Here is a 26,059-nt window from a genome sequence, read left to right as displayed (position 1 = left end):
ATAGGGAACAACTATGTCCATAACTGGTACCCTACTTAGCTTACAGCCTTGGATTAGTTTGAAAATCGCTGTGTCTCATAAGTACCCCGAAAGTTTTCCTCAACAGTGAAATTTTATTTTTTTAAATTTCTCGATCCAGAAGGTTTATTCTTATTTTTTCGTAGATCCTGTACAATATTCGTAGCAGGATCGCGAGTATATTGAAATTTGTCAGGACATGGCCAGATTTGTGAAGAACAGGAGTTCGACACTATAGCAGATACAAGTGTAGTCAGCAATGATAAAGAAAAGTACTTGATGAGATTCATAAGTTTGAAAGGCCTAGAACTTAACCCTCTAATACCCAACCTCGCCTTAAGACGGGGTATACTTTGGAATTTTGTGTATTTTTTCGTAGCTCGGAAATTAAAATGATATTATTTTTGACTTAAACCTTGACTCATAACATGCAAATAAGAAAAGTTTTTTATGACTTTTGAAACTTTTTTGTATTTTTTGAAAATTGTTTGAAAAATTGTATTCTTATATAACCTATAAATGCCCGGGGTTCATTTAACGTGTAATAAGAAAAATCGTACCTTTTATATTTTTCTACGATCAACCTATCACAAAAGAAGAGCTTGGTGGTATTAAAATAATTTCAAACCTGTTTTTCCGTTAATTGCACGGAAAATTAAAATATTCCCAGTAAAATAATAAAAATTTAGTATTGTAAAAAAGTACCGTAAAAAGTTGAATTTTTATTATTACAAAAAATCAGTAACTAGAAGAGGCTTCAAGAAAAAATGAAAAAGGGTAGGGATGTTCAAAAATAAAAATTATAAAAATCAAAAACCAAAATTCATAGATTTGCGAATAAAAATAAATAATTGCCCAAAACGTTTGTAGAACGATTTTAGATAACTAAAAATGATATTTAGATCGAAAATAAAAATTTGGGTATTAGAGGGTTAAGAGAAACATAACTAGAACAAGCTGAACGACTTTTGCCGCGCGTGTTGTTCAACATTTTCCAATGAGAGTCAGTGACATTGTATTGCGGAGTACGGATTATGAATATTTTTAATGATCGAACAAAATATGCCAAAAGGTCTGCAAATGGTACAAGTTCTAAGATTTCCTATTTCTTCGCAAAGTCTTAATTCAAGAAACAATTATATAAAACATCGTTAGATCCGCAAAATTTGTTGTGTTAGGTACCTGGTTTTCATAATATTTGGACAATGAAAAATCAATAAAGTTCCATTACTTAATAAATTACTAACATGGTTCTTTCCATTTGATCTCCCGCCTTCCAGATTCGCCCAAGTTGCGCAACAAACAGCAAACCAAAGCGGGCAAAATGCGCCCCAGCAGTGTCATCGTGGGCCGAAGCCAGGAAGCGATGCGCTCCGGTAGTGGTGGTGGTGGCGGCAGCAGTTTGCTCATTGGCCGACAGCGACCTTATTCGGGTACCACCTCGGCATCTGGGGGCAGCACCGGCAGCGGCAGCAGTGCCTCTGGGACAGGCCGGCAGGCCTCTTCTAACCACGCGCACAACATCGTGGTGGTGAAGTCGGCCGTCGTCAAAGAGACCGGAATCGAGAAGGATGACGACATCGTGCGACTGCAGGTAAGTGCAGGGTTGTTACGATTAGGAGAAACTCGCGATTTTCGTGGATTTGGCGCGTGTTTGATTTTTTAGAAGGTTTTGGCGTTTCAGTTAAGATCGAAAACTAGGTTACATACATTGCAGAATTCGTTTTCAATTGATTCCCAATTGATTGAAGTACGATGAAAGCAAGCGAAGAAAAACATTGCATCTGTATCGGTCCATGAACGGCAATGAATTGCAAAAAAAAAAAAAAAATGATAAATAGCAGTTGAGAAAGAGAACCCCAAAGAAAGAGCGATCAAGCAACACAATTTTTTAAATAATTCTTAAAATTTTGAAGCGTATTTTTGGATGTAATTTTCGGTCAAGTCCAAGATATAATTTTTAATTGGATTGCATAAAAAAATCCTTAAAATATGTGGAAGAATTCCCGTAGATGGCTTCTTAGACTGAAACATGTAGGATTGCCCACCAACTTCCCAAATATCTTCTTTACTGAAATTACTAAAACAATTGATGATGCAATTCTTCATATTTTGAAATATAGTTTGGTCAACATTCTGGGTAAATTTTTGGAAACAGATTTCAGGATAACTTAACTGCTTGACAAAAACCTAATTGATTTTAAACTTTCATAATAGATTTTTGTCCATTGCGAACTGTTGATAGAATCTTTGAATGGTTTCTGGTAAGAGCTGGATTTTTAGTTGGACTTCGAGAACTAATAAAAAAGTCTATCATGATGCAATGTTACATACATGTTCTAAAAATTCGAACTAAACATTCACTGTTTTAGCATACCAGAAGTTATTTTTGTATACCTGGCGCGAAAATGTTCTGAAACTCCCGTCACAACCCTGTAAGTGCCACGCCACTAAACTGCTCCATATTGGGTCGGTTTCCGAAGTTGTTCTGGTTCTAAGGTGCGGGAGTTCGGATTGCAAAGAAGTGCGCTCATACTGCGAGACACAAAGCTTGCGGTCGATGAATAATTTATCACCATTTATTGTTTGTTACTTTATATTCTCTCTTTTTTTTTTGCAGCAGCCGTTAATTGATAGTGTGTGCTTTGTCTGGTTGCTATAAATAATCATTAATGCGCGAACGCGGATCGGGTATTGAAAGCTTAAATTAGAGGTCTCTGCTCGGTTGTGTTCTTGCGCGTTCGGGTCGGTTTCTCATATTTGGCAGCAGCTGTGGCAACTCCTCCACCAGAAAGCACCAATCTGGGACGAATGAGTTGTATAATTCAATTGAAAATTAGCCCGCTGTGTGCGATATCTTTACAATGCGGGCGGCACTCCGCACATCGGCCGGTGTTTTGTAGAGAGGATTAGCTGTAGTTATGGTGGCTGCGTTGGCCCGATGACTGCTTTTGGATGTGATGGATGCAATCGTAACCGTTGTTCTGGAATTGAAAATAAGATTGAATTTAGTGTTGGACGATTGTCCGTTGTTTTACTATTCAGAATTGCCTGAAAAGGTGATTAAAAGATTCTGAGGAGGTGGAGTTAATGAGTTGTATTTGATTATCCTTGGTATTACGAGCCAATCAAGACAGACCCTTCTGCACAGATTTCTGTGAGCGCTACCAATGTATTAACAAAGCTCATTCTTCCCTGAAGTTACATAAAACGACAAGATCTACGATTGTATAGAGATTCGAACCCTACCATGTTCTGTATGATCTTCTTCCATAGTTGGCTAAAAAGAAATGGGTTAGGAATGCTTTGGAAGTGAGTCGAGAGTGCATATAGATCGCGTCGAAAATATGTCGAGGGTAAATTAACAATAAGTCGAGATTTTCCAAAAAAATTAGTCCAAAAAATTCGAGTGAAATTAGTCAGTAGAGGGGAATTTGTCAATGTGTCAGACAATTTAAAATTTTACAGATAAATTACCAATATTAGATTAACTTGAGGGATAGGATACCCGAGCAGAATCTGATTCCAAAATCTTATCAAAAATATATCAAGTTTTGTTGTTCATAACATATTGTTAACAAATTTTTTTCTGTTTTTATTAACGAGATTTGTAGCCCTGGGCTAGTTCATCTCGGGACCAATGGCTTTACTTCCCTTCCAAAGGAAGTCGTCGCTATAACATTTTTGTCATAAGTGACTATCTCGGGGACGGGATTAGATCTAGAGTTACCGTAAAACGGGGTAACTTTGATAGTGCGGGACCCACCACATACAAAACGAAATAAGATAATATCTGTTAATCAGTTAAGCAAAACAAATGCTAAAGTAAAGAATATAAGTATGACACTTCATGTCAGAGCTATTTTAATTTGAATCGAGATCATTTGAGACGTAATATACGAATATTAAAAATTGATGCAACTTTAGCAATTTCGAAACGTTTACGAACAACTTGTTCTACAATCACTATTTGGTGTAGTGTTGAATAGTTCGTCACTTATATTTGATAGCAGCCTTGTTATACTAGAATTTGAATATGGTCTCAAATCTCTCAACGAGAACCATTTCTACAAACTGGGACCATTTTTTACAATCTGGGACCATTTCTGTAATCTAAGTCAGAAATTGCCATATAAAGATAAACGCCTAGAGGTATGCAATGGCCTATAAATGTTCGTAATTCATTCAATTTTGTTTGATTTATGCTTCATTATCGAAGTAACCCCAAAACAGAAAACCGTCTTTCGATTATATGAAAAATTATATATCCATTCAAAATAAATCTTTTGGCAATCTATCAACTGCAATCGATCGTTAGGGTGCCAGCGCTTGTTTTCAAAATAAAAATCTTTGAAACAGTATGCATAAATATTCAAGTTTTCTTCGAAAAAACTATCAAAGTTACCCCGTTTTACGGTACATATTTCGCAGGAGCACATAAATGTACTGACGAGCCTCCAACCAAACCGTCTCTCAGCTCATCGGAATCCTAGTGTGCTGGACTAGACAGAAGCTCACGAAAATTCTTAAAGCGCGCTATGTGAGGTGCTCTCGGGGAGACTCGTCTCATGCGCTGCTACGGCTCGCTATCGGTATTCAAATTGAAAACAACTGCCTAGTAACGAAGAGCCTCTACAACTATTTTCACATCATTATGTAGGTGTCTAGATGGCCTACATGATGTGGTCGAAGACTCGCGATCAAAAAGTTACCCATTCGATCCTCGTTGAAAACTTTTGTAATCACTTCAATTATTGTGCTGAATTTTAAACAGCACATGTGACGGATTGCATGAGACGGCAGTAAGACACATCTGAAGAAAAATGAGGCGCACCCAATAATCTCACAATGTACAGCGCGCCCGTGCGCTTGAAAGTATTGAGGGCTCCTGCACCTAAGGCTACAGCACGTGCACAGGAACTCTAATTCTGGTTTTTGGAGAGATATTCTCAATTTTCTCAAAAAAAAAAAAAAACAATCCCTGACTGATTTACTTTTCGTAACATGTTTGTTTGCTAATTCAGCAAGTAGTTTGCGGAACAAGCTGCAGAATGATCATTTTTACAGCACGAGTCGTAAATATATCCAACGAGGCTTGCCGTGCTCTCCATAAGTCGATATTTCCATAATTCGATGTCTTCTTATGTCAATATCGCATATAGTGCAAAATTTCCCTCCATAACTTGATGTCTACTTGAAAACCATTCTTGTTTAGTGAAAGTTGCATTACTTCTTGTTGGGATGTCATCTCAAGCTGGTAAATGGCAGTTTACGTTGTGAAAAATATGACAATTAAAATTTTGATTCTTAATAAAAACAAGAATTGTTGATAATACAAATATTTGTTTATTTAATTTTGTTAAACTTTGTGTCGGTATGTTCTATAACTCGATTCTTCTATAAGTCGATGGTCCCTACTTGTTGAATTAATAGTGTAACAATTGATAAACAATCAAATCACTATTGATGAACAATCAAAACCTTGTATCAAAGGAAAAACTCGGAAAAAATGCGACACTTTGTTTTGGGTGTAACTTTTTATCGCGTGGGTAATAATTAATTAAATTTTGGGTGATACTTGTTTAGAGTGTTATGTTTGTGTATACAAAATTTTATCGCGACTTGTCAGTAGTTTTCAAGATGCATTCGAAAGAAGAATTATGCCAACAAATCTTGGGCGTGGTGATCCACAATTCTGGTCAGTCGCACAGATGGGTCGGCAAAAGGCTTGGAATCCAACATTCCACTGTGTCCCGCGTTGTGAAGATGTTCCATGAGACGAAGACCTTCGAGCGGCGCGGCAGTGATGGAAAGTGGCGAACACTTCTTCTGAACTGGAACAAAAACAAAACCAAACGCTCCCGAGCGTCAGAGCGCTGGTTTACTCGCAGCTAAAAGTGATTCGCGAGCGTGCTCGGAGCTGTTCAGTGTCATATTGTGCTTTTGGGAAAAAAGTTGCTTCCCCTCCGAGATTTATGATTTTCAAGGGTATTTGACTACAAAATAGTAATTTACTGTCGATATGATGGTTATACAATCAATTTGTCTGTCAAAACCATAATAAATCACACCTTGCCCGGTTAATCGCGATTAAACGCTCCCGAGCTTGTTGCTACTTCTTTTGACATGTTCTCCCGAGCAGACGGGTGCGGACTTACTCACACCTAGCCAGCTCCCGAGTCTGTGATGTGTTTGTTATGCGTTGGTATACACTCGTGAGCTGCTTCGTGATGCGAACTTTTCCAGCACTGCTGGAAGCGGCCGAAAACAGAAAACGGAATACCCAGAGAAGGCGCGGAAGATAAGGCAGTACTTTAAGAATAACTCTAACCCTTCCACCCGAGACGTGGCCGAGAAGGTCGATTCGTCGAAGTGGTTCGTCCAGCAGACCATGAAGCGGGCTGGGCTACGTGTTTTTAGAGTCAGAAAGGCGCGACAAGCAAAACACGGTGGCCAAATTGCGTGCGCGAAAGCTGTACCGTGAGTGGTTGGTCAAGCCAGGCTGTCTCGTCCATGACGGACACCAAACAAATCCCCGGTCTCGAGTTTTTTGTCGGTTCGTCCCGCATGGAGGTTCCGGAAGAGAAAAATGGACAACTTCGCGAAGAAGTACCTGTTGTGGCACGCGTTCTGCGAGTGCGGACGGTTCAGCAAGCCGTTCGTTACAACCGACACCATAAAGAGGAAGATTTATCGAGAGGAATGCTTGCAGATGCGCTTGCTGCCTTTCCTCCGCTCTCACCGTAGTCCCTCGCTGTTCTGGTCGGATCTCGATTCGTGCCATTACGCCTAGCCTGTAATGGATTGGAACGAAGCGAAGGGCGTTAATGTGGTCCCGAAGGAGGCAAACCCGCCAAATATACCAGAACTTCGTTCGATCGAAAAATTTTGGGCGATCATGAAGAAGAAGCCAACATGTAGATAATCGTAAAAACATTCAAAACCGATGAAGCTTTGAAGAATTTAATCCCTGAAAATTTGAAAAGTATCCGATTTAAAATGATTTTTTGGTTCGTGTGTCTTATTTTTTCCGAGTTCAGTCTTTACTATTTATATAAATTTAGTTAACTTCCCACAACTTTTGTTCCAGAACTTTTTCTTTAAAGCATTTTTTCATTGAAAAAAGTCGTGGACGGAAAGAGGTTAATCCTTTAGTTATATGTATCCTAATTTGGAAATTTATATGGAAACCCCTGAAAATTGTCTTAGGTAATTAATGGATAACCCCATAATAGCTGAATGAAAATTAAATAACAATTAAATCAGCATGTGAAACTTGTTAAAAAGAGTATAATTTTCATAAACAAAATACTAGAATTTACAATGGATGCCACATACATTCTTAATATTTGACTGGTTTCGAAGGATTTCTCAGCATTTGCGCAAAACCTAAATACGATACGATGACACGATAATATCTCAACTTCAAAATAAGTTTTCAATTAGTCTGATTTTCTGCTCGGGTAGCCCAACATGTCTTTTGGCATACGCCATGATGATTTTGCAGCTCGCAATTTGGAAGTAATAAAACTCAGTCCTCATAGCTAATATCTGTTGATTCCGAAAAGTATCACTTTATGTGCTTACATGCAGATAGTATGCTAATACTTTTCACTTATGATATTTGTTGGGGGTTGTAGGTTCGTGGGTTGAGTTTTACCTTCAACACCAGGATTCCGTAGATCCCTACGTTGTGTTTTAAATCGTCCGTTTTTCTTTTCCTATCCAATAACTTCAATCCTTAGAATCCTTCCACTTCTAACACTCCTTGATCCCGTCACTAATCCTTCCAAAGTCCTTTCCTTCACTGCAATAACTCCACTGCTTATTCCGGTGTTCCAAACACTTTATATTTCCGAATAAATTACACTATAGTTTTTAGTAACTTCACGCGCGATAACTTGCAACCTTTTTATTTGACTTTCGATTGGATACTAATTCAGATTTGCTTTCGTACATTTTACCGAATCTTGTTACAACTTCGTTTTCTGTGCATGTCAGTAGCGCAACCAGGATTTGGCTCTAGGGGGGGTTTTGGACGGTAAAAAACGAGTCAAAGTAGAAAAAATCAAATATGTTAACATTTACGAAGGACGCAACAACATGTACAAATTTCAGTTTCTCTCGTTCGCTTTAGGCATGCCTTTTTGTATGAACTTACACCTTTATTTAAAGATAATCAATTGTATTTGGTATAATTTTCCAAAAATTTCCAAAATACGCCTGTGGTGAATGAAAGTAGCTTCGTTTTCCACAACACTTTTTATTCTTCATAAAAATTAGGATAGACTTTTCAGATATGAATGGTTAAAAATATGAATAAAAATAATTCATATGAAATTTAAACATTCTGATAATGTTTTAAATCTTCATCCATTGTGGTTTGCTTGAATGTTTCAAACTGTACCTTCACTTATAGTTCTATTTAGATGCACATACATTAGAGTGACAGCGTTGAATCACTCTTCACCTATTTGATTTATCATAAACGTGTTCAAGTTTTTGAAGCATTCCCAGCTTGTAGACAAATATATCGACATTGATTTTTCATTGGAACTTATCTGCATTCAGCGATTTCTCTTCACCCTTGCTCTCTTTAGATTATTTCAGAAAAGTGAGAGGATTGATGAAGAGAAATCGCACATGTCAGTTAATCCCTTTGGAAGTAACAGTATTGACTTATGATTTTTTAGCTTACGAACCGAATCGCCATCCCCTTTGAGCTTTCTAGAACTAGGATTTTTCCGTAATCATTGAACACAAAAAAAAACTTCTCCAACAATTCACGCGCAGTGAAGGTCGTAAAATTTGCCTTAATGCTGCATCAACTGTAAAATTGTTGAAGCTCCGGAATCAATTGTTGAGAATTCCAATATATCTATTGGCATGTTTGAAAAACATCTCGTCAAAATCCTGCACTATATTTATCAGTAAAAGTGAAAAAATAGGTTTTTATAAAACTCTCTTAATAAGAAAGACACAACTCAGAAAATATAATTGTTAATACAACCTACTGTTGCAGTGCTTGTATGGTCAGTCAAATACATATTTCTGTCCTGGGGGGGGGGGGGGGGGGGGATTTGACCCCCAAAACCCCCCCTTGGTTGCGCCACTGGTGCATGTATGTTGTTTGTAGTTCGTAATGTTTAGTGTACTCGTATTGGGTTTATAACAGTTTAGCTAGGGTGGTACTTATTGCATGCAAATGTTAAGTTTACTTTCACTTTAGGATTTAAATTCATAGGTTTAAATTAATGATCTACTAACAATACTAATTTTCTAACAACTAACAATATTTTTGTTAGTTAAATTAGTAAAAAACTGACTCGTACAAATGAAAATGACCCCTCTTAATTTTGATATTCAGATGATGATAGCCTGAAAGATTGAATAGATGTTTGGAACAGATCCCGGAAGCAAATTTTACCATTGAATGTTTAACGAATTAGTTTATCTCGTTAAGATTATACCTCTAGGCACCATGACGGATTTTTTTTAATATGAAAAATTGCTATGTACATTTGAGGCATGTCGTATCGAACCATTTCCTAGTTATAGTAAAAGTGTATCAAAGACTTTCCGTAGTGAGGAACATAAGTTACCGGAATATGGAATTAGGTATCTTGACGGCTAAGCGTCAGGTGATTGAAAGGTGGAAACAGCACTATGATGAACACCTGACTGGCGTGGAGATAGAACACCAAGATGGCAGGAGGTATAGCTATTAGGGTGGTGCAAACATTGCTTTTGCTTCACACCGCTCATTCGATTCTAGATCAAATTCTGAGTGTTCTCCCAAAATTTGAAACCATTTGGATGGAAGCTGAGACTATGTATGTGAATTATTATGGAAACACCAAGAAATTAATTCAATCGGTCAGAGTTTTTGTCCAAGTGTCCGTGAGCGTTATTGTGCTGATTGTGTTAAATAAGTTTATTAGCTACAACTCTTTCGAACACCGTTGTTAAATCTGAAGTCTCGGTAATTAGTAATTGATTCTTATCGTAAGAGAAAATCTTCAGCAGTGCTCATTCATCTTCTAAACAGGCAACATTGCAGCATCTGATGCGAAATATATTACCCACAAATCATGGCTACTATGTTGCATTGCATTGCATATATCCAGTGATGCCTGCAGATCATCTCAATTATTATAGCCAACGATTTTGAAGTAATTAGAGGAGTAATGCGTGATAAGATTCAGCATTCTACCCCATCACCTCGAATGCTACTAACCCGAATTAAAAGCCCCCGAATTCCATTTCTCCGATTGTACCATTACCCTGAACTCCACGGCTCCGAATTTTCTTAGCCCAGGGAAATGTCATGCCCGGTAACGTGCATTCCGATTTATGGTATGCGGGGTAACATATTGTTCGGGAATATGGAATTCATGGTCATGACATTTGGATTAATGGCATTCGGGGTAATAAGGTAGCATCAAGATTCAGACATATAGTTGATGAATCCATAACAGTAGGGGAAATTGGGGAAACTTGATCCTCTTTTCTTAATGCGGAAATCGAAATTTGAAGAGATTTCTACATAGATTCTTAACATGTTTGGCAAGACCATTAATTACGAAATAGTTCTAAACTGTTCAAAGTACTAAAAATTTCTCTCTTCCAATGCAATGTCCTACGAAAACTTTGGAAAAGTTAGGTGATAGTTGATCCCGGTTTATTTCTTACTCTTCGATCTTTTGCCTTTCGACTTTCTGCCCTTTAGACTTTGTGTCTTTAATCCTTTCTTCATATATTTTTTTGATTTTTTTTGGATACATGTACTAAAGTAAGAATAAATGAATTAGAAAAAAAATGATAAGTGGGGGGAGAAAATGAAATATACACGCCTTTTTAAAAAAAAGTAGAGATGTTAGAAAATCTTCAAAAAGTTGACGTATTAAGTTTTAAGTTTGAGCCTAATTAGTAATTATTTTGAGTATGTCAAAATAGTTTGGATCACGCATGATCGAATGTAATCGTAGAACTCACTTCAAGAACATTTTTCTTTTGTTCCTTGTAAAATTCGTCTAGTTTTTTTTTTCTCCAGATATGTGCAGTGATCCCTCAAGATATACTTTTAGAATTAATCCTGATAACTCTCTTGGGATTTTGCTTCCAATAACTCCATAAAATCCTCAAAAAAAAATACATTTTTCTCTGGAAATCCTTGAATAAACGCAACCTGCGATGAATCAAAATGTTCGGTTTAGATTTTATTTCCAGATATTTAATGTATTTTCTGGACTTGTTATAGAATTTACAACAAACTAGAAACTTCACTAGCATTGTCTTAGACAAGGATTCCCCAAGAAATTACTCAAAGGATTTTGCAGTAATTTGCGTGAGTAGTTTTAAGATATTATCCTAGCAATTTTTCCAGATGTGCTGATTGGTCTTCTTCAAGGAAGTTTGGGGAAGTGTTCAGATAACTGGAATAAGTTTCATTAATTTTCGCTTTATATTTTTTCAAACATACCTTCTCTGGTAATTTAACGAATTCCTCCAGATATTACACAAAAGAACTTTTTCAGGCATTTCTCTGGCATTTCGACAGAGTTCTATCTAGTTATTCTCGCTGGAGTTATTTGAAGAGTTTGCTGAGAAGTTCCTCAAAAAATTATGAAATTTATATAAATATTTCCGGAATTTAAAAATTTTCAAGAGTTTTAGAATTCAACCAAAAGTACCATCATGAGAAATTAGTTCAGAGATTTTTTTCAGAAATTAATCCAATGTTTTCTTCGGAATTCTTTTAAACAATAATAATTTATCTTATATAATATCTCTAAGAATTTCACCTAAAAAAATTTGGCCTTATCCAAGGAAACTTTCTCAAGACAATAATTTTTGGATTTCATAAATTTCTGCTAGGCATATTCTTAGAAAAAAAAACCCAAAAAAATATTTTAAGTACTTCCTGAAAACATTTCTGAAGTATTTCCAGAAGAAATGCCTAAGAACTTTCCAGCAATTCTTGAGAAAATTTATATATAAATTTTCAGATATATCTTTGCAGGAACCCTTTAAGTTTTGCTGAAAAGAAAGCCCATGAGAAAATAACTGTTACGAAGTTCTAAAAAAATCAGCAGAGAAATTCTTAAAAGAAACGCTGTAGGATTTTTGGTGATCTAATAGCTATCTTAATTCTTCGAACGGTTGCTGGTGTACATTCTGGAAGGTTGCTTCCAGTTTGCCAGAATGAATTTCTAAAAAAATGAATGAGAATGTTTTCATTTATTTTTTCAAACATGTTCCTGCACTTGTTCCTATTTCATTAAGAATCTTTTAGGAAATTCTTCAAAAGAGATTGATGGATGAATCCATGGTACAATTCTACTACAGGTATGTAAGAGTCTCAGAAAAAATGGAGTAATGTCTAAAGAAATTTCTTCACCATATACCAATTTGAAATATAGAAGAAACTCTTGAGATAGCTTTAAATAGATTTCTGAAATAAACATTCTCAATATCTTTGAAAGGAATTATGAGTTTAACTTCTGAAGAAATTCAAGCGAAAATGTTCGAAAATGTTATGAAATTGAATGTATCGTTAGTGAAACTTTTAGCAGAACTACATGAGCAATCGTTGGAGTAGTTTACGAAGGAATCTTTGCAACAGATGTTAGTATCGTAAAACAGGTTATTTTTGATAATGCGGGTAACTTTGTTGGTGGAGAACCCACAACATATTAAACGAAATAATATATTTTTTGATAATCAATTAAGTAAATCGAATGCAACAAAAAAGAATATGTGCATGCTATTTCATGTTAGAGCAAGTTTTGTCGGATTCGAGAACATTTAAGGCTTTCAATACGAATATTAAAAATTGATGAGATGTCCGCATTTTTTTAACAGTCACAGACAATCTGTTCTGAAGAAGTTTAAGGAATCCGTTACTTATCCCTAATAGCCTACTTATAGTAGAACTTGAAATCAGTCTCAAATCTCTGAGCAAAACGCACTTTTACAAATTAGGACGTTGTTTATAACAACAAGTCAAAAATTTCCATATAACGCTTAACGCCTAATGGTATGCAACACCTCAATACTGTACGTAAATCATTGTCACAATTCCAAAACCGATTGATGTTGGATGAATTCAATGTCGAAACATGGGAATCAATTCAAAAATACAATTTCAGATAAATTCTTAAACACTTATAATGGTGTTTGTCTATAAATTCTGTGCTTCTGTAGTAATGTCAAACAGTAGTTTGGATGAGAATTTGCATATGCTACCCCAAAACAAAACCGACTTTCGTTCATATGAAAAATTATTATTACATTCAAAATTTCAAAATCAAAATTTCATCTGCCAAATATAAAATAAAAATCTTTAAAAAAGTATGCAGAAATTATCAGATATTCTTCCAAAAAACTATCAAAGTTACCCCATTTTACGGTATAATTTAATTTAATTTATATGCCCCTCCAATAAACCGAAAACGCTTAAGCATACGGTGATCGAAGCAAAAGCAAGAAAATGTATAAGTTTAATACTGCCTGCAAAACAGAAAAAGAAATCAACAAAGAAGCACTTTTCAGAATGTGCTGCGATTACACACATGATGTGTTGATTCAGAAGAGCTCATGTAAGAATCGTACTAAATTTTGTGTGACTTCGTCCAGGTTTGTAGAGAAATACATGAAATTCATAAAAAATTGACATCGTATTCCACCCATTTCAGATGCAATTCTTCGACGAGCTTTTCCGACAATATTTCCGAAAGGGCTCATCGCTTGATAGTTTATATTGACTTGAAAAAGTATCACTGTACGCGCTAACATGTATAAAGTATGCTGATACTTTTTCAGCTGTGTCAATGCAAAACCAAATGATTTTCTTTGATACGAAATCATGAGATGAATTTGCTACAATCATCAACGACGCATACAAATTTCAACGACGGCCTACTTCGCCTTAAGTCCCATGTAAAATTGGCCAAATATGACTTAATTATACTGAACTATACTTTGATGATGAACTCAATGTCGGATACCTGCAGCATGACTCTACTTTATAGTCTTAGGCGCTAACACAAAGCTAAGGAAGGTTAGGTGATGCAGATGAGAAATCAGTCAATTTGTTAAAACTATTAGGACTAGGAAACACTTCCGACGATTTTTCCATAAATCCATTAGTGAACAGTTGTTTACTACATGGATTAAATAAAATTTGAATATCTCGGAAGACAAACAAGATCGACAATCAGTCCAAATACGGCAACCATCTTGACAGCTGGCATGAAAACTAACGACGATCGCTTGCGAAATCCGTCGTCCCAAAAACAGTCGAAACACCCATCAAAAATCCATTCTTCTAAAAATGCCCATCCACAGCCATCTCTGAGTCACATTTGGACCGCTTCGTCCGAACGAAATGTACACCGAAATAAGAGCCAGACGATCGCACCATAAACACAACTCACTCGTGTCGATCTTCACACAACAGTTCAAATATTTTTCCAACCAAAAACCATTCGTTTGTTCCTCGCAAACTCGAGCAAACATGTGCAAGAGATGGGCGTCGCGTGAATTCTACCTCCTCAAAATCTTGTCTTGAATAGCGCACAATGGTCCGAATTGACGATTTAGCAAGATAAAACTTTTAACTGTTCTCGTCGATTGCAGAGGTAACGATGTCTTCAGAGAAGTTGCTTTCAATTGAGTCTTGATTCTTATTAGACAAGAGTTGAACAGGGTGGTCTTTATTTAGGATTAAAATTTCATGCATTTTTGTGTTTTTGTGATTACGTTCTTTAACAAACCCTTAGGATATGTGATTATTAACAACATTGCTGAATACACCTCTGAAGGCATGATAGTGTAGAATTGACGAGAAAAGATTTTACCTGCTACATTATCAATTCGAACCATTGTGCAGTGCGCCCGAAGAAAAAACCAAAGCATTTTCCCATATTTAGAAACCTACCTCCATAAACAGTCAATCTCTCCGCTGCTCCACGGCGGGGACACTTCCGCGTTTGTAAACACCATATCGCTGCTAGTCTCCACTGCTATTCGGGACTCATTCTTCGTTATAAATCACCATACCAACACTTCCACTCCATTTATTGCGCAAAGAACTTGCTCTAACTTAGCTCTGGTTTGATATCCCCCCAAAGAATATTCACTTTTTTCATTGTGTCTCACTCATTCTCGCACAAACATACTTCCGCAGACGGGTTTCCCTCACGTGTCCCCACACACTGATTTCTTCTTGTTACAGATTTGGTAATCCGACTCCCACGCGCTGAGTGGAGGCCGCTTCCCGCACGCTGACGGTTTTACGCGGCGCACTGCTGTCATCGGCCACCGCCACGCCGTTGCAGAAATTGATGCTCGACCGGAGGTGTCGCTGGGAGTTGCGCTTGTGCTCCGGAATGTCTCCGGAGCCCGAGGGGGTGCCCGGGGGACTGAAGTTCAGCTCCGTCGATTTGTAGCTCCGGTCGTCGTCCTCGAAGTCGTCGTAGCTTCCGGTGTAGCGGGCCGAGTAGTGATACTCGGATGATCCTCCGGGTGAGGATAGTTGTCTTCGGTACCGATCAGCGCCTCCTCCGTTGGACACTGGACTGTAACGAGGGGGATCTCCGTGTTCGGGAGTTTGCGGAGGATGGTACCCGTTGGTGTATGGTTTTGTGGGGGACGACGCCTTTGGGGGCGATCGTTCTCCCGGTTCGTTGAAGTCGTAAAACTGAATCCTCGACTTTAGGGTGTTCTGACGACGCGTTTTGGCCATTTCACTGACGTCGTCGCTCTGCTCGCGAAGAAACTGTGCTATTCGCAACTTCTCCCGCTGTCGATCCCGTTCAATCTCAGAGAAGGACGAATCGCATTCGTCGTAGAATGCGATGTGGGACTCCGCGTTACTCTTGTGACGTTGCTTCAGAATATCCGCCGACTCGTACTCACTGGCAGGGCTAGCGCATTCCTGGGTGGGTGTCGACCTTATCGACGACGCCGTCGACTGTCGACGGCTGGAAGTTTTGTAGATCTCTTCCGGATCCTGCAGGTACTCGTCCGGCCAGTAGAAGCTGGATTTCTGTCGATCAGGTCGATCCGAAGCACGGTTAATCATGGCCTCAGTGAGGCCATGGAAGAATTTCTGTCCAGCCATCGCGCGATCACAAAGCACTCATTCTCTATCACTTGTACCTCACTATTAAACCGCTTCAATCAATCAGATTCACTGTTCTTAAACACTTCCCAGAACGAAACTCCGATCACCTCGTGTCACGTTAAACTACTCTTTTGCGTCACCTCCGCTGACCGTTGAACATTCTTTACCTACCCAGACCTACAGTCAGGTAAGCGATCACGTTTCGATTTCGACACGATCCGTACCATCCGACGCGAAACAGTTGAATAAGCGCCCGCCAGTGGAAAGCAACGTGGGGAACCTGTTGCTTTGCTGCACCATCGGAGCGGATTCAGTCGGTACGGTACAGTCGCCCCACGGTTATGGATCCGTCTTGGATTGAACACCGAATATTTCGTGGAACAGATTTGCAACTAGAGTAGAAGCACCGATTTTGGCCAGACTAGGAGAAAATATTTGTCAAAAATATATGGGGAATTATTAGAAGAATTCCTGAAGTTTTTCATCGAGGAATATAAAAATAATTTACTGAAGAACCTATGAAACAGTCTTTGAATGTTTCTCTGGAGCCTTTATATTTTTTCATCAGCATTTACCGCAAACAGAATATAATTAAGCTATTAGAGATTTTCTATTGAAAATAGAGATTTGCATTTGACGCCTGTCATTTGACCAGATTCGTAAAATGGCTCATTAACATGAGATCTGGGATTTTGTTTTGGTAAAATCTTGCGTGATTTTTAATAACGCTTCATCTTACCAAACGGGGACATGGAAAAAATGACAAAAAAAGAGATCCAAAAATGTTCGTTACTGCAATTTTACACCTAGACCACCTTCCCAAATTAATTTATTATGGATTTTGCAATTTTAGAGATAACTTTCCGTTCCACGGTTGAACAGAAAGCTGCCGCAACTGTCAAATTACTGATTTTTACGAAGCATCATCGACCGGCAAAGATGATACCTTGGAAACCACGCTAATAACTTTTGTTTTTGCTGTTTTTTTCATGGGGCTCTGCACAGTTTTGATTTTGCATGACATTTTAACGTTTACTGGCCTTGTTGTTTACTAATTTCATGCAAGAAGGAAAGAGAGAGAGAGAGAGAGAGAGAGAGAGAGAGAGACAGATTTTTGTGCAAAGCCCCATAGCTTTGGACTCTATTAGCATTCTTTGAAAAGATGGTTTCGTTCAATGATACCATGATTTTCAAGCTTGCGGTAAAACTTTGACAGCTGCTGTAGAACTTGGCGGTTACCGCAGAACGGATAATAAATAAACGATACTAATTTCTTTAGTAATGTTAGTAATTCTTCTGTATCAGCAGATTTAGTGATTGTACTGTTAACTTCAATTGACGAAGAAATAATTCTCTCAAGAAATTTCAACTATATATTACATTATTATTTTGTACTTTCTGTACCTACTTAAGCGAAGTATGCACTTCAACAGAAAAGTAATCGCCTATCTCGATGCGTGGGAAATTTCTTGCAAGTAATGCCCAAGAAAACTTTTTTTCTTTGATCGCAGTACGCAGTTCAAAAGAAATGTCAATGCAAATGGAGCTCACTGTAGAAAACTTCTTGACCATCTCTTGCGCAGAAATTTTTACTTTTCTTGAGCGGATCAGCATACTTAGCTTATGATAAAGTTTTGCTCAAAAAAAAAACGTCATTTATTACTACATACATTTAGGCGTTTTTCGTGGTATTCTTGAAATTCAATTATTGATTATTTCCATAAATATTGTCTCGTTAAGAATTTGGCAAGCATATTTGGATTCAGGAGGCCCAAATTAACGATGAAAAGTTGATTTTGAAACTAACAATAATAACAATGATAAGTGATCAAATTCACCCCGAAATGGGATTCCCCGATTTTTAATTTTAGACCAGATTTTTGGCACTTACATCACATTTGTTAAAAAAATTCGGTGCATGAGCCAGTGAGGTTCACCGTCGTACTTGTTTTCCTGCATTTAGTTGTATGATATTGATAACATTTTAGAAAGCATACCAAGAAAACAGTGAAAAATGATCAATTTCACCCGAAATTACGGTATCGTATCCGGTTTGCGTGGTAACCTCACTATCAGTGTCGGTCATTCGTGTATATGCTCACGTATTCATTTCGAATTATATATTTATCGTTTACCAAAATGAATCCTTTCCCATATCCAAACTCCCAGTGTTTTCTTGTGGAAGTGCAGAGGACTCCTCGGCTTCTGTAAAGCAAGTAACACGTCAACATTTCCCTCCCATTCCCAAATTGACCTGCATTCGGAAGCAGCCGGCGCCGGTATTGTTTATTATAATAATGAGAGCACCAGTACTTACACATTGAGGATGCTACTGATCCCGAGAAGTGTCTGTTGGTTCCCTGTGTAAGTACAGCTGTTCTTGCAATAACGGAGTAGCAACTGCGGGCGGTCAATCATGCAAGTATGCAAGAAATCCATGCAAGTATACTATACTAGAAGTTCCTGCATAAACTGCCGGATTTTTCCGACACAAGAGGAATCACTCGGAAAATTCCTCATTCGCTATATGGGAAAATTTCTGTAGCTCTAGCTGAAACGTGGCATGTATGTAACTGTTAAACAAGCTGGATGATTTGTCACTATTACTGTTGGTATATCGTAAAATGGGGTGTTAAGGGATGAAAAAAAATTTTGACTCGAATTTCAAGCAACTTCTAGTATATCAATAATTGAACAAAGGATAGCCCTACCATTCTCTCGTCGTGTATATTAAAAGCCAAATACAATTATGAGGATCCCACGATAGATTACTGAGATAATCATGAAAATTTGTGATTTTTGACGGAAATGCAAAATGGAGTGGAATTTGAGTTCCGTCAATAAAACCATATTTTGCCAACAACAAAACATAACCTTTTGGTCAATAATTTTGATGCTTTCATTCAATTTCATAATTTATGTTCAACCTTAATCAGATAATACATCAATATTATTGAACTCCTGTAAACGCAAACCTTCATTTCAACTGCTAAACTTTTCAAAGTTATTAATTCTATTCGAAAACTATCAATACATCGTAAAATTGTCTTGAAATGATTTTTATGCCTCAATGCAACAGGATCATAACCTATATTTGCAGTTTACGAATCCTATAAGCATTGCATAAACTTCATAGAAAATCTATAATATAGGCATAATTTCAACAAGCTTTTAGTTTCAATATGAGAAATGGCCAACTTGCCCTGTAAATAAAACACTACACTAAACAAAGTATTTGCATGCAACATCCAGAGGCATGGTCGAAAAAATACTGAAAAAGATAAGTGTAACAGTATGTGGAAATCTAACGCTCACCATAAAGAGCTCAGAAATGCCAGAGTCTATATATAAAGAGTTGCCCGAAGAGGCTTTGAATTATTGTTCTCCTTCGTCTTCGAAAATAGCCCCTATTTGTTTTGCTGATCTGTTCGATAGGTAGACGGTTTAACAGATCGATAGGTAGATTTGGTTTCACTTTTCGCGCAACTCATCATTTATACACTCTGAGAAATGACAAAATATTATTATTGTTTACCACTTCATAGGATCGCCACTAAAAGAATTAATTACTTTGAACCCATTTCAAAATAAAAGAATCATTCAAACTTTCCAAATATTTTACGAGTGTGAGCGAACAAGTTTTGGAAATAGTATCAAGAAATATCCCATATTTACTTCAATACGTTGTTATCAAGATTTTCCTACCAGTTTTTCCGATTTTCGAGGTATGACATTTTGGTAATATTAAGAAACAAACAAAATAAACCCCTTAACTTTTACAGTGTAGTTCTACTTCATGAAACAAGCTAAGCGTATATTGGAATATATTACGGAATAAATCGAATGAGTTTAGTTACTTGGAAAAGTCAACACACGCGAGCTGGGAACAGCTTTTATAGTGATGGGTGATATGCAAAGGCGCGTGATCGTGTGGTGGCCGATCAACGAAAGAATGTGCAAGTTGAGGCTCAAAGGCCGGTTTTTCAACTTCAGCATCATAAACGTGCATAGCCCTCACTTCGGAAGCACTAATGATGACAAGGACGCATTTTACGCGCAACTCGAACGCGAACACGACTGCTGCCCAAACCACGACATCAAGATCATCATAGGAGATTTGAACGCTCAGGTTGGCCAGGAGGAGGAGTTCAGACCGACGATTGGAAAGTTCAGCGCCCACCGGCTGACGAACGAGAACGGCCTACGACTGATAGATTTTGCCGCCTCCAAGAATATGGCCATTCGTAGCACCTATTTCCAGCACAGCCTCCCATATCGGTACACCTGGAGATCACCTCAGCAGACAGAATCGTATGTGGGCGAGCTCGATAGGGCCCCTCTTGAGGACTGCTGGAGGACAGTCAAAGCAGCCATTAACGACGCTGCCGAAAGCATTGTCGGATATGTGGAACGGAGCTCAAGAAACGATTGGTTCGACGAGAAGTGCCAGGAGGTTTTAGAGGAGAAGAATGCAGCGCGGGCTGCAATGCTGCAGCATGGTACGCGGCAAAACGTGGAACGATACAGACTGAACCGGAAACAGCAAACCCGTCTATTCCGGGACAAAAAGCGCCGCCTGGAAGAGGTGGAATGCCAAGAGATGGAGTTGCTGTACCATTCTCAAGAAACGCGGAAGTTCTATCAGAAGCTCAACACATCCCGCAAAGGCTTCGTGCCGCGAGCTGAGATGTGGGATAAGGATGGCAGCATCTTGATGGACGGACGCGAGGTGATCGAAAGGTGGAAGCAGCACTACGATGAACACCTGAATGGCGCAGAGAACACAGGCACAGAAGGTCAGGACAACGAAGGCGATGGCTACGTCATCACAGCGGACAGCGGAAACCAACCAGATCCCACGATGGGGGAAGTTAAGGATGCCATTCAACAGCTCAAGAACAACAAGGCCGCTGGCAAGGATGGTATCAGAGCCGAACTCATCAAGATGGGCCCGGACAGGTTGGCCGCTTGTCTGCATCGGCTGATAGTCAGAATCTGGGAAACGGAACAACTACCGGAGGAGTGGAAGCAAGGCGTTATATGCCCTATCTACAAAAAGGGCGACAAACTGGAGTGTGAAAATTATCGTGCAATCACCATCCTAAACGCCGCCTACAAAGTGCTATCCCAGATTCTCTTCCGTCGTCTATCACCTATAGCAAACGAGTTCGTGGGAAGTTGTCAAGCATGTTTCATCGACGGCCGCTCGACAAGGGACCAGATCTTTTCCGTGCGGCAAATCCTCCAGAAATGCCGTGAGTATTAGGACCCTACGCACCATTTATTCATCGATTTCAAGGCGGCATACGATAGTATCGACCGCGTAGAGCTATGGAAAATCATGGACGAGAACAGCTTTCCCGGGAAGCTCACAAGATTGATCAGAGCAACGATGGACGGTGTGCAAAACTGCGTGAAGATCTCAAGCGAATACTCCAGTTCGTTCGAGTCTCGGCGGGAACTACGACAGGGCGATGGATTTTCGTGCCTGTTGTTCAATATTGCGCTTGAAGGTGTTATGCGGAGAGCCGGACTTAACAGTCGAGGCACGATTTTCACGAGATCCGGACAATTTGTTTGCTTCGCGGACGACATGGATATTATTGGGAGAAAATTTGAAACGGTGGCAGATTTGTTCACCCGCCTAAAACGCGAAGCAACAAGAGTCCGGCTAATGGTGAATGCGTCGAAAACAAAGTACGTGCTGGTTGACGGAACTGAGCGCGACAGGACCCGCCTAGGAAGCAGTGTTACGATAGACGGAGATACCTTCGAGGTGGTGGACGAGTTCGTCTACCTCGGATCCTTGTTGACGGCTGACAACAATGTTAGTCGGGAAATACAAAGGCGCATCATCAGCGGAAGTCGTGCCTACTATGGGCTCCAGAAGAAACTGCTGTCAAGAAAGATTCACCCCCGCACCAAATGCACGATGTACAAAACGCTCATAAGACCGGTAGTCCTCTATGGGCATGAGGCGTGGACTATGCTCGAGTAGGACTTGCAAGCCCTTGGGGTTTTCGAGCGCCGAGTGCTAAGGACGATCTTCGGCGGCGTACAGAAGAACGGCGTGTGGCGGCGAAGGATGAACCACGAGCTCGCTCAACTCTACGGCGAACCAAGTATCGTGAAGGTAGCTAAAGCTGGAAGAATACGCTGGGCAGGGCATGTTGCAAGAATGCCGGACAACAATCCTGTAAAGATGGTGTTCGCTATGAATCCGGTCGGAACAAGAAGGCGTGGGGCGCAGCGAGCTAGGTGGATTGACCAGGTGCACCAGGACCTGGAGAGTGTGGGTCACAGTAGAGGATGGAGAGAAGCGGCCATGAACCGAGTGATTTCGCGAAATGTTGTTGGCGAGGCTTTATCAAGATAATTGATGTAAAGCCAAATAAGTAAGTAAGTTACTTGGAAAAGTAGAAAAGATAATCCCCTAACACCCTACTTATTTTCAAAAAGAGACTTTTTCGAAAAGTGAAAGTCGAAATCTAGATAAAATTTTCACAAATGTTTGTCTACTTTGTGATCTTAACTAAATATAGGGGGAGATCCCCCAGTGCCGGACAGCACCCAATACCGGACAAAGTCGAAACATTGAGAAATCATGGTCCAATCAAGATGGTGTATTAGTAGAAAAGAAAGCTATTATGTAGACTAATGTTTGCGTAGAATAACACATCCTTGAAATATGCATGCCTTTTTAAAAAAGTAGAAAAGTTTGGAAATCTTCAAAAAATTGACGTATTTTCTTAATTTTGAGCCTATTTAGTAATTATTTTGAATATGAAAAAATACTTTGGATCCCGCAAGCATGATCGGACATAATCCTAATTTGATAGTATGAATGTATTTTGTACCATAATTGAACCAAATATGGACATATTACAATTTTGGTTAAGCTTCTCCTGTCCCTCAGTTTCGGACAGCTTGATTTGTTATATGATATCTTTTTAATTATTGCATCAGTGTCTCAAAATACTTTCATTTTTCATGGGTGCCGTCGATCATGGTATCGAACATGCAATAAAATTAAGAAGAATGAACATTCAGAACAACATCGTAAGATGTGCTATTTTTCATCATATATGAAAGACGTTTTTAATCGGCATCTTGCAAACTAAGAAAAACTCATATTATTCTAGTAATTGTTGCAAATGCATTGAATTGGTAATTATAAACTATTTCTATAGTGTACACATTCAATGATGTTCAAATTTACAGAATTCGAAGCATTTCCAGATCGTGTCCGGTATTGGGTGCCACCTTTCAAGATCGATCAATTTGATACTAAAATACATCATCAAAATGCAATGTCAAAATTTATATTTATTTTTTCAAATTTATTTTTGTACACTATAAAAATGATAATAGGGGTATTCACTAAACTGCGTAAAGCGCTGAGTAAGTCATGCTAAATTGATTATCTTAAATGTTTCACGACATTTCGTAAATTGCCAGTGAAACATTTCAGAATGATGACATTTAACGGTTTTTCAATCCAAGAAAGCTAAGAATTCTTTGAAAATATGACAAACGTCAATATTGTAAATCCAAACGAAAGTTTTCGAAATAACTATACATTCGTGTTGCTGGGAGCAAAAGATTCAACAAATACCCACTGGAATGAAAAATATTCGATCAGCGCATACATCCCATTACCGTTCCTACAGATTTTTTTTAATAACATGGTTGAAAAGGATATTCTCAGCCTATAGTTGGTTTTAGAATGTGTCCTTGTAAGTTTGGTGTATTGGAAAATGCTATCGTCATGTAATGACTTTTTAGATGTTTACAAATTACTTTTTTGGATTTATGGATGGGCTGTGCTGGGGGAAGGAAGTTGGTTGTTGGTGACGCACAACCGATGATTGACTAAAACCAGTACTACAGAAGCTTGACATCGGTTTCGGGCTAAACTTGAAATGTATTGTATCTATTGTAAGTGACCCACTTAATTTATTATTCTACTACACAAATCATACTCCTCATCATTATTTGGGTAATTTTATTTTTATCGCCAATGGATGAACCAGCTGACCAGCTCCAGATGTTCCCACGGAAATGCTAGAAACAAATGTTGGTTTTTTTAGATGGATGTAAGGATGGACTAATAATTTGCCTTAGTTTGAATGGAAACGGCTGAATCGTACCTAAAACCCTCTAAAAACTTATAAAAAATGATTAAAGTTTGAACTGTTTTGGATATTGATAGCTGACTTTTTCAGTGGGTGACTAGATTATAAATCTCTCATTTGACATCCAAAAGAATCAGAAGGGGAATATTTCATGTGAAATATTTCTCTGCAAAAGTTACGCAGAATCTCACTTTACGCAGCTTTAAGTGAATACCCCTAATATTTATCATAAATTGGTAACACGAGCCCATAAAATCAATATATTACGAATTATGAATTTAGTGGCTTAAGTGTCCGGTACTGGGGGATCTCCCCCTACTTATCTTCTAAGTCACTCACATATTTTTCTTAATATTATTTCACAGTTTTGTAGTTAAATGTATTTAGCCTGTTAAATTCTAAAGAAAATGTTTTGAATCGTTTTCAATATTTAGACTCTACAGTACTTAATTTAAATAGACATCCCATATCACATAATGCACGTCACGATCCTCCAAACAAATCAAGCATTTCAGATGACTGATATATCAACTTTCGACGGTTTTGTGACTTGCCAAACTTGATGGTGAAGTCCAATCCCTTAAAACCCCACGAGTCCGTAACACTCCATTTTACGGTAAGCCTTTTTCCGCTTTGATGTTTAGATACACCCGGTCAAAAACGTACCATTCAGTGAATGAAGTAATGTTCAATATAACGTATTGGTTGTACAGTACAGAATATTGTAATTGAATTTCTAAACATTATTTTTGGTTCAATATACAATTCAATAACAATTTAATATATTGTAACAGAACACTGTATTGGATTTTAATGGTTTTATACCTTACAAACATCATTCCAGTAACACAACAATTATTGATATTTTCTCATACATAGTTTTGAAAAAAAAAAAACGATATATTGTTTTTTATTGGTATGAAAATGTAGTGGATTACTTTAAAAAATAATGTTTTTTATTGTTTTGAATGGCATTTTGCGTATTGTTTTAAATTCATATTGATTGGTGGGGGAAACAATAGAATCTGTATTTTCTATGGATTGTTCTCAACTCAAGTGGAAAAATGAGTGCAAAAATGAAATCGTCGCGTTCGATAAGGTGCTAAATTTACAATACATAAATCTCGCATGAAGTTCTGCGTGTAGTGTGAGCCAGTTTGAAAAATAATAATTTTTGAGAAAATAATACCAAAACGAATAACTGCGAATATTATAAAAGAATACGTAAATTTCCTTAATACGAGTCCATTTTATACATAATATAGAATAGGTCTTTTTCACTGATTCACATATGTGGGATGTTTAATTGGTCATCTTTCAGAAATACTCAAGAAATGAACATTCGAAGTGTATTCATGAAAACAACTATGTATTACGCAGTGCCAGGATAGTACAGTGATCCGGTGTTGATCGAAATGGCTCAACTCGTAAAAAAATCGGATCAACATTTATTGACGAATTATTTTTAAAGCATGAATTATCTTATATTCATTACCTTATAAAAATTAAAGTTTTTGCAAAAAATGCGTTCAGCTCATGCGCAAATTTGTCGATTTTTCGAAATAAAAATATAAAACTTGCAAACATTTGCATTTAAAAATGAAATAGGTAGATATTTAAACAGTATCAATAAAACTGAATAATGTTACCTCGGATTACGGTAATTATATTTTATACCGTATCATCATAATGTTTAATCGTGTATTATTCTAAAAAATGACCCTCAGTTGATTCACAACTATGGGGTGACTGTGAACAGTTCAGCATTGTGTGGAGG

General features: G+C 38.0%; 2 protein-coding genes across 2 annotated transcripts in view; one reads left to right on the top strand and one right to left on the bottom strand.

Annotated features, from left to right (window-relative positions):
- LOC5570123 (BLOC-1-related complex subunit 5) overlaps positions 1–26,059 on the top strand; it is a 143,719-nt gene that overhangs the window by 46,537 nt on the left and 71,123 nt on the right. The window contains exon 3 of the mRNA XM_021837406.1: positions 1,299–1,612. Within this exon, the coding sequence (XP_021693098.1) occupies positions 1,299–1,612 (314 nt within the window). The remainder of the gene's footprint in view (positions 1–1,298; positions 1,613–26,059) is intronic.
- Positions 2,575–16,410, bottom strand: LOC5570124. Its single transcript, XM_021837422.1, has 2 exons — positions 14,960–16,410; positions 2,575–3,002 (listed from the first exon to the last, which is right to left on the bottom strand). Exon 1 carries the CDS (start codon positions 16,142–16,144, stop codon positions 15,251–15,253), a length of 894 nt encoding a protein of 297 aa, XP_021693114.1. The 5' UTR covers positions 16,145–16,410; the 3' UTR covers positions 2,575–3,002; positions 14,960–15,250.

Source organism: Aedes aegypti, chromosome 1, assembly GCF_002204515.2.
Source record: "Aedes aegypti strain LVP_AGWG chromosome 1, AaegL5.0 Primary Assembly, whole genome shotgun sequence".
Classification (NCBI taxonomy): domain Eukaryota; kingdom Metazoa; phylum Arthropoda; class Insecta; order Diptera; family Culicidae; genus Aedes; species Aedes aegypti.
Note: the sequence above shows the minus strand (reverse complement) of the source record. Positions and strands in the feature narration are given on the sequence as shown.

Excerpts from the sequence above, each read along its gene's own strand:
- LOC5570124 (XM_021837422.1), bottom strand. The coding sequence starts at position 16,144 with ATGGCTGGACAGAAATTCTTCCATGGCCTCACTGAGGCCATGATTAAC.